This window comes from Notamacropus eugenii, chromosome 2, assembly GCF_028372415.1.
Source record: "Notamacropus eugenii isolate mMacEug1 chromosome 2, mMacEug1.pri_v2, whole genome shotgun sequence".
Lineage (NCBI taxonomy): Eukaryota > Metazoa > Chordata > Mammalia > Diprotodontia > Macropodidae > Notamacropus > Notamacropus eugenii.
This window is the reverse complement of record NC_092873.1, coordinates 499,661,757-499,676,631: the sequence shown is the minus strand read 5'-3', so window position 1 is coordinate 499,676,631 and position 14,875 is coordinate 499,661,757. Positions and strand designations below refer to the sequence as shown.

The following is a 14,875-nucleotide window of genomic DNA, read 5'->3' as shown; positions in this document are numbered from 1 at the left end:
ATTTGCATTCTCAGTGCTTAGCAGAGTACCTAGCACATAGTAAGTACTTAATAAAAGCTCTACCACATCACTCTGTGAGCATCCAGTTTTCTCTTCCTGCCATACAGTTCCCTCAATCACATCCTTTACAGCTGTTGTTGTTCCAGGTTCCTCATTGGTTGTATGCCCCCACATACCTGTCCATCTCCCCCTACATGTTCAGGACCTTTAGTTTTATGGAGGCAGTAGCATTCTGAGTCTCTCTGTGCCCTAGGCCACCTCGCTGCCTCAAATGCCTTCTGAGATCCCTTTAAATTTTCACCAGGCTGTGATTCTCCAGCCTCCTTTTGCTCTTCCTTTTTCTCAGGGAAGACTCTCCAATACCGCTCAAGTTTTCCACCTCTCATCCTTTCAAACCATCTTTCATGGCTTATCTTCTCTAAAATACGTTCCCCAGCAGTCCCTTCTGCTTTGTTCGTTTCCCAGTTTGCCCTTTTCTTGGCTCACACAACCAAAGCTCAGTTCTCAGGTCACATTATCCCTTCCCACCACCATCAAGCCATGCCCCTTTCTGAGCTAGACTAAACCCTCCTACCCCCTCAATCCAAGGCCCTCTCCTCTGGTCACATCTTAAGCCCTCCATCCTCTTCCCCTACACCCTCAATTGACCGGACACCTGCCTTCCAGGCCACCAATTCTCTTCCCTTAACCTATCACTCAGACTAGACTTTCCCTTCTTAGGTGCAGTGCTCCTCCTTTCCTCAACTTCAACCCCAATGTTGGTAGGCCAGAAATCACAGCTCTTGACTTACCCGGATTCAAAGTGCCAGGAAACAACCCAGTCAAAAATGTCCCTTAAAACTCAAAATTTTAAGAGTAAACACTGGGGTCCTTTGATGGTGCAGTGATGTTTTTTGGTTCCAGAAATGAGTAAGACAGTCAGAGATCCAATTCAGATGGGAAAAGTGGGCAACATTCATCGTTTGTGTTGTCTTTGGTTGGAAATTAAGTCCTAAACAACATAAATCCAGAAAAGCACATGTCAAGGCTATGTGTAAATTTGTTTTAGACTAGCCTGTGTTGCCTGCCTTTCCCAAAACTTTGTAAGAGACTTTTGCATAGAAATTTTACAGAGAAACACTGACATTAAAGAGCCTGCCCTCAGCATCCCCCTCCCGACTCCCACCTCCCACCACACTTCCCCACCCCCGAGTCCATTTACAGCTTCTCAGGTCACTGAGTGACTCAGAGGGAAAGCTCTTTTCTTTCTCTTTCACTTCTTGTTTGCTTCCCTTTTGGACTGTCACTTTTTTTAAATCTTTAACTATTGTGAAAGCCCAGAAACGCCCAGGGCTCAGAAGCTGGGGCATCAGAATAAAAACCGACAGTCACGAAGCAGAGGAGGAAAACGAGAGCAGAGAAAATAGGAGTTCCTCCCTCAGACTCAGCGGGACAGGTAAGGATTTGTCCTGTCTTTCCTCTTCCATGGGGGCTTTCTTCCAGTGCCCCTTTATTTCATTTGAGAGCCGCGGAGCAGGGAGCCCCATTGTCGCTCCATTCAGTCCCTTTGCGCTGCTTGGCTCTGTAGCTGGAGTGTCCTCTCTCACGTCCGGCGGGCAGAGGACTCCCCAGCCTCCTGCCAGCGAGGCTCGAGCATCACCTCTTACAGGACGCCTTGGCTGCCCTCCTAGGGGCCACTGCCTGCTCTCCAAAGTCTCAGCTTCTGTGTTATCTTGTCCCCAAACCTCTGCTAAACTGCAAAGTGATCCAGGGCAGGCTGTTTTCCCTGCTCTCCGTATCCCTAGCTCTCATCCAGGTGCTCTGAATGACAAACGTTGGCTGATTAAGAGGTGTCAGGGATTCCGGGAAAATGACCAGTACCACGAAAAGGGTGAACACTCTAATGGAGAACATTGGGGATGACCCAAGTTTAAATCCTGAAGGAGTGCCCGCTGCGGGCTGAGCGCTCACTAGCTCCTCTCTCTCTGTCTGACGGACTGTTTCTGATCTCCGTTCCTCTCCCCTGCTTTTTTACAACCTGGGTGATCAAAGGGGTCTTTCCTCCCTTCCATCTTATTTTCTGGCTCACTCTCACCTATTCACATCGTTCCTATAGCCTTGAACTTTAGGGTTCTAACGAGAGAGGTTCTTAACTTGGGGTCTACAGGCATCCATGGGGTTCACCGAGAGTTTTAAGGGGGTCTGTGATGTTGGATGGGAAAAATTTCATTTTTATTTCAATAGAATTAGTTTCCTTTCAAATCCCATTCTATTTTGCACAATAGAAAACATTATGTGAAAGTATCCATGGACTTCCCCAGTGTCCAACGGGTCCAGGACACAAAAAACGTTAAGAACTTCTATTCCTTCCGTCAAAAAGTCATCAGTATTTACTAAGCACCTACTGTGTGCCAGCTCTGCCCTAAGAGATGTAGACACAAAAAGATGTTTGAACAGTAGAGAGGCCTTATCTGGTGAGGAGAGGCTAGAGAAGTTGTGGCAGGAAAATGTGGCCAAAATGCAACTCTCCCAAGGCTGTCCAGGATGAAACTGCTTTAGATTATTCCAGTTAGAGAATTTAACACTGGGACATCTCATGCTTTATTTTGGGGAATAAGAACTAGCATGCTTGTAAAAGTGTTGGCATTCCTATAGCACTTTAGAGTTTGTAAAACACTTTGAAATAACTTAGTTATTCCTCACAACAGCCCTGGGATATTACTGTCTCCATTTTTACACATGGGGAAACTAAGGCAAACAGAGGTGAAAGAACTTTCCCAGGATAAATGTCTGAGGCTCCATTTGACCTCAGGTCTTCCTGACTTCCAGGCCCAGCACTCTCTCACTATTGCACTACCTAGCTGCTTTTCAGAACAGAAAGGGAAGAGGATGAGGCAATTGAACCAAGAACATTGACAAAGTACTGCTAACTGTACTTTAAAATCTGTGTGGCTTATGTTGTGGAGGCAGCAGTGTCACAATCCAGAGAATACTGGACTTGGAGTCAGAAGACATTAATTTGAGCCCTCCTGCAGAACCCCTTACTAGCTACAGGATAATTCTCGTCCTCCATTTACTCATCTGTAAAATGGGTTTTATGGTAGCATCACTGTGAGGATGCAATGATAATACATTAAAGCTCTTTGCATGCCTTAAAACCTGTAGAAACCCTAACTACTGTGCTCAAAAATACTATTTAATTGGAACTCCAAAACTCACTCTGACAGATAATTAGTCATCATCTTCATTTTAAGAAACAGGGAAAAGGAGAACTGAGCAGTCCAAGAGTTTTGCCCAAAGTCACAGTGGGAAGTAAGTTGCAGAGGTTGAACCCATCACATGACTGAGGGATTTCTTTCCCACCATAGTGCTGTATTTTCTTTGCCACTAGAGGGAACTGGAGGGCAAATCAGACGTCAGAGTCAGAGTACTCCCTCTCAGTCAGGAATTAACTAACAGGAGCAGGCAGGGAGAGAATCTACATAAGGGCCCTAGGGGGCGGCACAGGGCAAGGGGCCCTGGACATAGAGTCAGGGTGACCTGAATTCAAGTGTAGCTCCAGATATTCACTAACTGTGGGATCCTGGGCAAGTCGCTGACCCTCTGCCTTCCTCAGTTTTGCTGAGAATTGAAGGAAAACAGAGCAGCCAAAAGGTAGAGAGGAGGAGGGGAGCGTTCCAGGCAGGAGAGACTGAATCAGGTGATGGAGTGTTCATCAAAGACTTAGATCATAGGCTGTAATACTTGTGAATTAAATTACCCCACAAGAAACATCTGCATGAAATAAAGACCCCAATGTCGTAGTGTTAAAAGTGTTTGCATTTCTTTAAAAATGGAAACATGTCCTGTCCCTGGTTGCTGTCCCCTGGCTGCTTGTCTCCTAATGGCTGTCTATCTTACCTACTGCTAGCCTGAGTCTGCTCAGGGTTATCACCTCTACATTACATTAGTCTGAGAATGTAGTTGTCAGTTATTTCTGTGATTAATCAGAGCAGCCAAATCACAAGATCGAAACATTTTCATCATACTGGTGGTTCTCATGGGATCCAGACAGAGCTGGAAGGGACATAGAGGACATCTAATTCAACCCCCCCTTTTTATGATTGAGGAAACTGAGCCCCAGAGAGGCCTACTTATTTGTCTAGTGTCACACAGGTAGTAAACAAGAGAGGCAACATTTGAACCCAGGTCAGGGCTCCAGTCAGGGCTGTCTGCACTATACCACAATGTGGATCTGAAATGTATTTAGAACTTACTTAGTTTGTTGCATATTCAAACTGAGCCCTGGAGAGGGTCAACATGTTTACCTTTAGAATCTTCCCCCCTCTCCTTTCTTCCACTAATGAAGGAATGAATTTATTAAGCACTACATGCTAACTACTGATCTAAGTACTGACAATGCCATTACGAAATCAAGATAGCTTCTATTCTCAAGAAATTCATTATACTGCGGAGAAAATACACAGAAGGGTTCAGCTTGAATCATGGAAAAGCCCAATGATACTAGGGGTTCAGCAGGAAACCAGATAGTAATGTTTCTCCTCTATTGTCGCTTCTATTGATTAAAACCATGCTTGCAAAGGATTGTTTTGGGGGTCCTCACTTGCTGCTGTGACTACTGAACAAATAGAGGCCTGAGTTAATGTCCCCCTGGACCACAGCTGCCTGAAGTGGGTTCGATTCAGGACTGCCAGTCAGGATGAAGGGGATACTGTTGTTTTCAGGCCTCTGAGACTTACCTGCTGCCAAAAGGTGATGCCAATAAGTGGTTGTTGGTCAGCTGCTGGTGGTGGTAGGGACAGATTCCCCTGTCTCAAACTTACTATTCCCCAGGACAGTGGCTGCAGCTGCCAGGCTAGAAGCAAGGTGGACGATCAGGGTTAGAAGTTAAGGGTGCTTCTCTTTGCAAGCGTTTTGGAAGAATGTATCTCAGCTACCTCTTCAAAGTCTGTATTTAATAAAAATGTGTGTGTAGAACTTACATGAGATTGCAAGCCATCCTGGGGAGGGATGGGGAAGAGAGGGGGAAAAAGAGGGAGTGAAGGGGAAGAAATTGAAGATATATGGAAATGATTGTAGAAGACTTAAATAAATTAATAGTAATTATAAAAGAAAAGTCTCTGGATCTTAAACGAAACAAAAGACTCCTATCATAGACATGGGGAGTCACAAATGAGCAGGAGAGCAGTCTTGTGGGTCCTTCATCCTGACTCTGTGTTTAGATATAACAACTGGCCATCACAGAGCCTATTTGATCAGACTTTTCCATTTGCAGGTAACAAATCACTTTCAACATGGCCTCTGATGTCCTGATGCCAGCCCCAGTGTGTCTAATTGAGAATGACAAAGGAGAACTGATAGTGAACCAGAAATCACTGGAGATCCTTTCTTCAATAACTGAGCCTTTGGTGGTGGTGGCTATTGTGGGCCAGTATCGCACTGGCAAGTCGTACCTGATGAACAAGCTGGCAGGGAAAAAATCAGGTATGTGAGGTCAGTAAAGTATTGGTATGCATGGGTTAACCCTTCAGCACATTTAATATATACGTTATTCATTTTGGTGACTTCTCTTCAACAAGAAGGGATAGCTCTGGAAAGTCAAGGTCTCCTTCTGACCTCTGCCTTAGACCCCTTAGGGAAATCTGGAAGACCGAAGGGAGCTTTCTTCCACTTTGTCTTAACAATACCTGACATATTAATATGTATGTATGTTGTGTATGCATTTTACATGCATAATAAGTACATATGTAATAACATGAACATGTATAAATTGTATGTGCTGTGTACACTGTGTATATAATGTAAAATTATACAATTATGCTTTGATGTGCATGTGTGATATAACATGTACGTTATATAATATTCATGTAATGTAGAGCCTATGATAGAATATATGTACCTATTACACATCTAATGTACAAATACGCAACTTCCGTGTATGAGTATGCATTTATATATCTATATATATACCACTTTAAAATTTACAAAGCATTTTACATACCTTATTCCATTAGAAACTGAAAACAAGTCTAAGAGGTAGATATTACTGTTCTTATCAACATTTTACAGATGAAGAAACTGAGTCATAAAATCCTTGCCCATAATCACAGAGCAAGCACGTATTAGAATTGACATGTGAACCCAGGTCTTCCCGAATGCTGGCCTTAAACCTTTTAATTTATGCCACACTTACTTAGTTTCTCCTTAGAAGAAAACTCAAGATGCCCTTTGAGAATAGGATAACTGTGATGGCGATTTTATGTGAGCATTCTAATAAACTTTATGATATAGGCTGTGTGGCACTGAGGGAAAACTAAAGGCAGTCAGAGAATCTGGTCTTATGACCCAATTCTCATACTTGCTAAGTAAATTGGACACATCACTTTGTCTCTGTGACTTCATCTGCAAAATGAAAGAGGGAAATTAGAGGATATCAAAAGCCCCTTCTGGCTCTAAGTCAAAGATTCAGTAACTCATGGGCTCCCTTCTACGGCTTAAGACCTATTTTACACTATTCCCTTTCACATATACTAGAATTCAGGCAAACTAGAGAAAGAACTAATTCCCAAACTGACTGAATCATTCATTACCTGTTTCTATGTCTTCAGTGACACTATTTCCCATTCCTCCTGGCCATAGTTCCACAGGTTAAAATCCTACTTAATCTTCAAAGAGCAGTTTAGGTGTGCCTCTTCCTCTCTGAAGACATCCCAGGCCCTTAAGCCAAGAAATGAAATGTCCCTCCCCTGAATTCCTGTTCATATTTTTTGCTTGCCTAAGACATATTTGGTTTTTAAACATAGTTTTTTCTGCATATCTTATATCTCCTAAGAAGACAGATGTTACTGAAAGAAGAGACCATGCCCTGTTTATCACAATATCACTCATAGCTTCTAGGACAGTGCCTTGCACAAAGTAAATAAAAAAATGAAATGAATGAATAGATGGATGGATAAATGGATGAATTAATGAGTGAATAATGAATGAATGAAGAGGAAGTCAATAAGGGAAAACTTCCTAGGTATCTCCTCTGCTCTCTGAAATATAAGAAAATGTTCCTACTTGCAATGATCAGGCAACTAGTCTATCCTGTATCTCTCTGGTGGTAAATTAAAGATTAGATCTAAAATACAGAGTCTGTTTTATGTCATTTCCTCTCCTCTTCACTATGGGAAAACAGCCAATTTTCTTGCAGTGAAGGATTAACATTAAACAGCTGTAATACTTTCCAAGACACTCACCAAATATGAGTCCCCAGACTGCTCCATGCTCATCTCTCCAACTCTTGTGCAGGCTTCTCCCTTGGCTCCACAGTGCAGTCTCACACCAAGGGCATCTGGATGTGGTGTGTTCCTCACCCCAAGAAACCTAATCACACCCTTGTTCTCCTGGACACAGAGGGCCTGGGTGATGTGGAGAAGGTAAGAATGGAGGACACTACTCACGAGTGATTATGAAAGAGAGGATACCATGACTATTATAACTTTTGGACCTGCAAAAACCCAAGGGAGTTGAATTTTCACCTAGTATACAGGTATGCTGATCTAGGAGCAGTCATGGGAGTGGAAAAGTATCATGCAATAAGGTCATGAAATGAGTTCTGATTCCTAGGGCGACAACAAGAATGACACATGGATCTTTACCCTGGCTGTGCTACTGACCAGCACCTTTGTCTATAACAGCATGGGCACCATCAACCAGCAAGCCATGGACCAGCTGCAGTATCCTTTCTGGGATTTGGTAGAAGAGGACAGATGGGGAAGGGAGGAGGGGGGCCACTACTTTCCCCAGTATCTCTCTGAAGCCCATGTTCTGTTCTTCATGTTCCAATGACAGGTATAAGAGTGTGTGTGTGTGTGTGTGTGTTGTGTGTATATAGGCAAACACATATATGCATACACATACACATATCACAAGTTTTAGAGAAATTAGTCATGTTTTATGATGAAAAGGTAATCAACCGGCTCAGGATCAAGGGGAAATAAAAGATTTCAGAGAAGTGAAGGAATTGTGGAACAAGGGCTGATGCTTTTTTCTGCCATATTTCCTTAAATTAATTTCCCAGCTATGTGACTGAGTTGTCAGAGCGCATCAAGAGCAAATCTGCCCCCAACACTGATGAAAACGAAGACTCTTCAGACTTTGTGACATTCTTTCCAGACTTTGTGTGGACTGTGCGTGATTTGACCTTGGAGCTGAAAATTAATGGGAAACCCATCACCTCTGATGAGTACCTGGAGATCGCTCTTCACCCAAAGAAAGGTTTCCAGGGCTTGAGAGTTGGGCAGTGATGTGGGGAATAAGGGCAGGGGATGGAAGAAACCTTCTGGATTTATTTTATATTCTGAATAAGGGCTTCTCTAGTTATGGTTCCCTGCCTATTTGAAGACAAAGTTATTCATTTTTGGCTGAATCTAAACTATTGCCTTCAGTGAAAAATTGAACCCCTCTACTTTCTTGGGAAAAAGTCCTTCGTCTTTTTTCATCATCATCATCATCATCACCATCATCATTACCATCGACAAGCTTTTATTAGCCATCTATATTGTGCAACTACAGTGCTAAGCACTGAATGTACAAAGAATGGTGTGTGGGAGAACAGTCCCCAACTTCAGGAAGCCCATATTCTAATGGGGGAGTCAACATGCAAAGACCTAGCACTAATAAGCTTATATCAATAGAAAGATAGGTTCCTGAAAGGGGCATCACTTTACAGAGCTTCTCTCAAGTCCAGGCTCTATTGTCTGTTACAAGACTCCTCCTTCTCTTCCCTCAGGCAAACCAGAGGAAGTTAGAATGTTCAACCTACCTCGTCAGTGTATCCTTCAGTTCTTCCCCAAGAAGAAATGCTTTATCTTTGATATGCCAACATATCCAAAGAAGCTTTCTCAGCTCGAGAATCTTGATGACAGTGAATTGGAATCTGAATTTGTGAAACAAGTTGAAAGCTTCTGCTCTTATATCTTCCAGCATTCCAAAGTGAAAACTCTCCAGGGAGGCATCACAGTCAATGGGCCCCGTGAGTCTTTTCTTCCTCCTATTCACTTCCACTACCTTTCTTTGGCTGTTTTTCAGAGAACGGGAGAGGAATGTAGAAGGGAGCACGTTCCCAGGAGAGCCCCTCATAAAGATAAAACTGCTGGACTTGATAACAAAAGACTTTTCTGGTTTCCTGTATATAGTCTCTCATTAACTATTACCCTCATGGATCCTCCTTGCTCCTCCTGTGTCAGAAAATCTCTAAAAGGCTAAATAAATTCCTTAATTAATTAAGATGTATTGAAAAGTCAAGTGTCCATACCCATTACTTGGCATGATAGATTCTGACTATTCTCCTGATGGTTCTGATCTCTTCCATTTTTGTTTTCTCTATAGGTCTAGAGAACCTGATTCTGACCTACGTCAAGGCCATCACCAGTGGAGAAATGCCCTGTATGGAAAATGCAGTCCTGGCACTGGCTCAAATAGAGAACTCAGCTGCAGTTCAGCAGGCCCTGAAACACTATGAAGAGATAATGAAAAAAAGAGTCCAGTTCCCCACAGAAACCCTTAGGGAATTGTTGGATATACATGCCACCTGTGAGAGTGAAGCCATTGCAGTCTTCATGAAGTATTCTTTCAAAGATGTGGACCAGAAATTCCAAAAGGAATTGGCGGTACTTTGGCTACTCCTATTCAAGGGAAAGGAAGGGTCTACATTAAGGAGGGCAGGTCTGGAAAGAAAAAGGAGGCTCTTCCTGAGAACAACAGCTTACTAGAGTCTTAGGTCATAGTCTTCAGTCAGTCATGGAATTCTGAAAATCCATTTGCAACCTCATTTAAGTAAAAAGTCACACGGCAAATGTTTTCTAAAAGACGATGGTTGACTATGATATGGTAATTCACATATTATTAATTTTGAGACATTGAAAACTATACATAAAAGAGTTTGAAGAACTGAGGATTGTGGTCTAAGGCAAAGACAATAAGGGAAAGGGACTATAGGAAATTACATACTGTCTATATTGATTTGTCCCCTTCATATAATCTTTAAGATCTCTTAGGACTGATACTCCCAGAAAACTTATAAAATTAATTCTGGAATCAAGGCATGATGCTGCTTAGATACATAGGTGGGAGGGGGCAAGGGGTTTTTGAAGAATTCATCTCTAGAAATTCTGGTAAGCTTCTGACAAATTCTCCCAGTTGTACCTTTTACACCTCATTTCCTTTATATTGCTTAAAGAGCCAGCTACAAGCCAAGCGTGATGCCTTTTGCAACCAGAACCAGGATGAGTCAACAAAACAGTGCAGAGCTTTGCTTCAGGATATTTTCAGTCCTCTGGAGGAAGCAGTGCAGAATGGGGACTTCTCTAAATCAGGGGGCTATCATCTCTTTCGGCAGAAGACCAAGGAGTTGAAACAGAAATACTACCAGCAGCCCAGGAAGGGGATACAGGTGAACCCTCCCATTAACAATAGATTCAGGGAGGAGGTGGGGAGGGGACTTTGGGAGTCATTACCAAGCCCTGACAGGAATGAAAGTAATGCTAAATGGAATGCCCCACTGTGAAGGCCAGTGTCCTGTGAAGAGCCAACCTTTTACCCCAATAGCTTTATTTCCTTTTGCTAATTCATTGTCTTCCCTTTGCCAGGCTGAGGAGACTCTGCAAGAATACTTGAAGTCCAAGGAAGATCTAGCTGATGCAATACTGCAGGCAGACCAGTCACTCACAGCAAAGGAAAGGGATATTGAAGGTGAGAAATCCATGAACATGGTCCAAGAATATGGTAATATGCAGAAAGAGTTTTTTTTTGTTAACAACATCTCCCGTGTCTATAGGCATGTATGTGCACTTGTATGTTGGAGAATGTCTTGGATCAACGTCAAGAAGTAAAGTCTTTTAAATTGAGATAACAAACCAGGGCAGAACGCTGCTCTGGGAACCAGTGATCCTTCACCTCTCTGTAATTTTCTCCACTTTTTCATTATCCTTAGTGGAGCGTGTGAAAACTCAGGCTAAAGAGGCTGCTGAAAAGCAGCTGCAGAAAATGCAAAAGAAGACCCAGGAGATGATGGAGCAGAATGAAAGAAGCTACAAGGAGCATATAAACCAATTGACTGAAAAGATGGAAACAGAAAAGAAACAGTTAATAGAGGAACAGAAGAATAACCTAGCTCTGAAACTCCAGGTATGTAAATCCAGGAATTCATGCCCAAAAAGTGGTTTCTAATATTTAATATACTGTATAAAAATGATTCAAAGGACTTTGGAGCATGAAGGGACTTCAGAGATAATCTAAACCATTCCCTCTTATGCGTCTACTCTTGACAATGGTCTCATATAGATCCTTCATAGAGGAGTCAGCCAACATGATGGGTACCTTCCTTGATTTTTCTTGACAAAGACCCTAATGCAGTATGTGCAGTGTCTCTCTTGCCACATGATCTTTTCAAAACAAGCTTCTCTGAGTAATAACATCCTTTATCCTGGTTGTCTTGAGGAAATCATAATTGGTAATGTATCTACTCACACCCATCATGTGCTTCTCTCTTGCCATCTGGCTGATCCTCAACTCTTCCAAGTTGATCAATTAATGAAATAAATTAAATTTAGATTTCATATGCTACTCTTAGGTCTTTCCCACTACATGGTTATCACTCCATTTTTGTTAGAAATACACATTTTTCTTTCAGAATTGCCAATTCCTTTCCTTACCTCCCCTTTTTATTACTTCATCATTTTTAAATATTATTTTTATCAACATGCTTATTTTTATTTGCTTAACATTTTTTAAAAATTGTAACACACTTTTTATCTCATCTTAAATTGTTTCTATTTCTCTTACAAAAGATCAAATGCCTTATTTCACAGCATATCTAATGACATGGTTAAGGCGTTCTATTATTTTTGTTGAGAAATGATTGTTTTATTGACCAGGAACTCTCCCTAGACCATCTTTGGTTTCCCTGTACCAGACTCTCCCCAGATCTACTTAATTTGGGGCTTTTTATAGAGAAATTCTTTGAAGTCACTTTGGGTTTTGAATGCCATTTTCTATACGCAGATAAAATGACCAAATTCAAGGAATGTTTAATTTTCAAGTACAGTTATTTCCCTTCAAGATCAAAGTACATACACACATAATACATACACACACATACTTTATAAACTATACAGAATATATATTGTTCACTATATTACAGTATATTGTAACACTATATTGTTCATAAGTATATCATATGTATAAAGTTTATTTAAATAAATGTATATATAATTTTCTGCTGCAATTGTTTCCTGTCAAAAGTAAAGTGTCTGTGTATGTGTATACATATATAAATGTGTGTGTGTGAATATGTATATATGTACATCAATGTGTGTGTGCGTGTCAGCATATATACTTTACTCATACTATATTTTATATATAGTATCTATGTTTACATCCATAGACATATATACACATTTTACTCTCAAAGGAGAAATAATTACAACAGGATATTAAATATTTCCTGAACTTGATTATGTGTATCTGTGTATGTAAAAGGCAAACTGTAATTGTTGCGGTTGTTTCCTGAGATAGCTAAGAACTCCGGGGAAATGTGTAACATTATTGTTTCTTAAGTAATTTCAAATTTTTTCTTGATTATTTAATATTTGTCTTTATCATTCTGAAATTTGATAATGGTCGATCTTGGAGATTGGAATTTCTGATTTCTTCATGAATTCATTCCACTTGTGGCATGTTGTCAGTACTGATTTACTGTGGGAAATCTTCTCTGCTCACATACATCTTCATTATGGAGTTGAATTTTCATTTTTGTCAATACCCTCTAGAATCCCAGTTAAATCCTTGATCCTCTTGATATTTCTTCCATTATCTTTATCCTATTTTGGTCAATATTGGTTTTGGTTGGGGAACATCTAGGATTGTTTTCTATTGCCTTGTTCATTATCTTTTTCATTTTGTTCAACTCTCTTCATTAGGTTTTTTCCTGCTGTTCTGCATGTTTTTAGTTTTCTGTGACTCTGTATTCTCCCTGGTTGTTCCTTTATGTCTTCCCTCATTCTTTTTTTACCTCGTTGGGGCTCTTCTGTTCCTTCAGTGAACTAATTATGTGCGTTCTTTTCACTTGGTATCTCTTCTCTCATCTCTGGTGATAATTCCTTTGTTTTATTCTTTCCTCTCTTGGTCTGAGAGCTGCACCAGACCCTGTACGGTGACTACATGGCTCTGAATGAGGCCAATAATCTCTATATGTCTTAGTTTCCTAATATATAAAATGGTCAAGTCATTTAATGACCTACTTCACTGGGGTGGGGTGAGTAAAGTGCTTTTAAAGCCTCCAAGTATCATGTAAAGGCCAGTTAATATGTAATACTGTAGAACTTAATCGCATTGGAGTTTTTATTTCACTTATTCTTCATGTGTCAGATAATCTTTACTTTATCCCTTGTACTTCTATGAAATTTTTTTAACCACCTTCAGAGTCATTTGCCCCTGGATTTAGAACAGCCAGTCCCTCTTCCAGAAGGAGGAGGCAGGCACAAGGGGCTGACGTCTAGCCTGTAATCTGTTCCATACCAGCTGCTCCTGCCAGAGGCCACAGGCCCCATTAGCTTTTACAGATGCTGCTGTGGATGTTCAGCCTGTGAACTTCTGACTTGGCCTCTCAGCTGACTGCCTTCTGCTACCTCCCCACATCCTACTCTAAACATCTGTGCCAGGCAGCTCGTGGCAGAAGCTGCCACTCTGGCCCCTTCTGCAGTCCTTTTCACTCTAGTCCATTGCCTTGGACAAACATTCCACAGGTCATTTAGAGGCTCTGGAGATATACTTACTTGGATCAGGTAAACAGCACTCTGAGAATTCTGTGTGATCCTTTTTGATTGCATGCTCTTAAATTCTATTTCTTTCTCTTCAGTTACAGGAACAGTTACTAAGATATGAATTTAAAAATGAATCCGAAAAACTTAAAAAGGAAATGTGGGCTCTGGAGAAGAGAGTGAGTGAATGGGAAAATTCATCTGGCTGTATCATATGCTGAAGACTGGGGCCTTCTCTTTCTTGTTCACCTACAACATATATTGATGGAGAGTTCAAGATCCCTGTGATTTATGGAACCCTTGTTGTGTGAGAGCTATTGAAATGCAAGGCTTACAAAGCTGAAGTTATGATTTACTTATTCTTCTGTCCAGTTGTAACCAGTACCACATTTAAAAACCTAGTGATCTTCCCTAAAGCCCTAATGATGACTTTAAAATAGGGCAAAAGGATGTGACTATTCTTTTGTATTTGATTCCAATTCAAACTGTCTCTGTCAGCTTTTCTCCATTTTTTTCTAGAATAAAGTAGGAATCTGGGTATTTCTATGCATATCCCATGTAGAAATATATTCAGAAATAAAACAGTTTCTTATGAACAATGGTCAATTGTGAAAAGTTTGGTCCCCAAATGAGTGTGAGAACGGTCATTTCAAGGTGAGAGAATGATGGCTTTGAAGAAGTTGGTTACCTATCCACTCTGATTCTTATTGTGATGTTGATTGGGGGGTGGGAAGAAGAGCAGAGACCCAGACACTATCTCTCTCTGCTCTCATCCTGGCAAGGTCATTCCCACCTCCTCCATTCCTGTGGATCTCACTTTTCTTGTTGGTGGGAATGAGGAGAGAGTCCAGGAGGCAGTTTTCCATTCACTCACCAAACTTCCTTCTACTATAAAATGGACATAGGAAGATCTGGGAGAGTAGTTCTTCCTATGTCCAGTATGGTCTGGATTCACTTATTCATCCTTCTATGAAGGGAACTATAACAATGTGCACAAATAGAAGCTCCTTTACTCATCCTGAGCTCTTTGTTAGTACTCTCAGCAATTAAGAGAAGGCTATTTCTGTCTCTACCTGAGTGATTCTTAATCT

At 41.2% G+C, this 14,875-nt stretch overlaps 1 protein-coding gene across 1 annotated transcript; it reads left to right on the top strand.

Annotated features, from left to right (window-relative positions):
- The first annotated feature begins 1,204 nt into the window (after nt 1–1,204).
- On the top strand, nt 1,205–14,385 carry LOC140529946 (guanylate-binding protein 1-like). Its single transcript, XM_072648996.1, has 11 exons — nt 1,205–1,435; nt 5,255–5,463; nt 7,273–7,400; nt 7,591–7,700; nt 8,045–8,241; nt 8,756–8,998; nt 9,355–9,635; nt 10,205–10,417; nt 10,614–10,716; nt 10,958–11,151; nt 13,883–14,385. The coding sequence occupies exons 2-11, from the start codon at nt 5,274–5,276 to the stop codon at nt 14,003–14,005; spliced, it is 1,782 nt and encodes a 593-aa protein (XP_072505097.1). The 5' UTR covers nt 1,205–1,435; nt 5,255–5,273; the 3' UTR covers nt 14,006–14,385.
- Nucleotides 14,386–14,875: the final 490 nt, after the last annotated feature.

Bases quoted from the DNA above. Each gene is read 5' to 3' on its own strand.
- LOC140529946 (XM_072648996.1), top strand. From the start codon at position 5,274: ATGGCCTCTGATGTCCTGATGCCAGCCCCAGTGTGTCTAATTGAGAAT. The intron at 10,418-10,613 runs GTGAACCCTCCC...TCCCTTTGCCAG, and splicing joins AGCCCAGGAAGGGGATACAG to GCTGAGGAGACTCTGCAAGA. The intron at 10,717-10,957 runs GTGAGAAATCCA...CATTATCCTTAG, and splicing joins AAAGGAAAGGGATATTGAAG to TGGAGCGTGTGAAAACTCAG.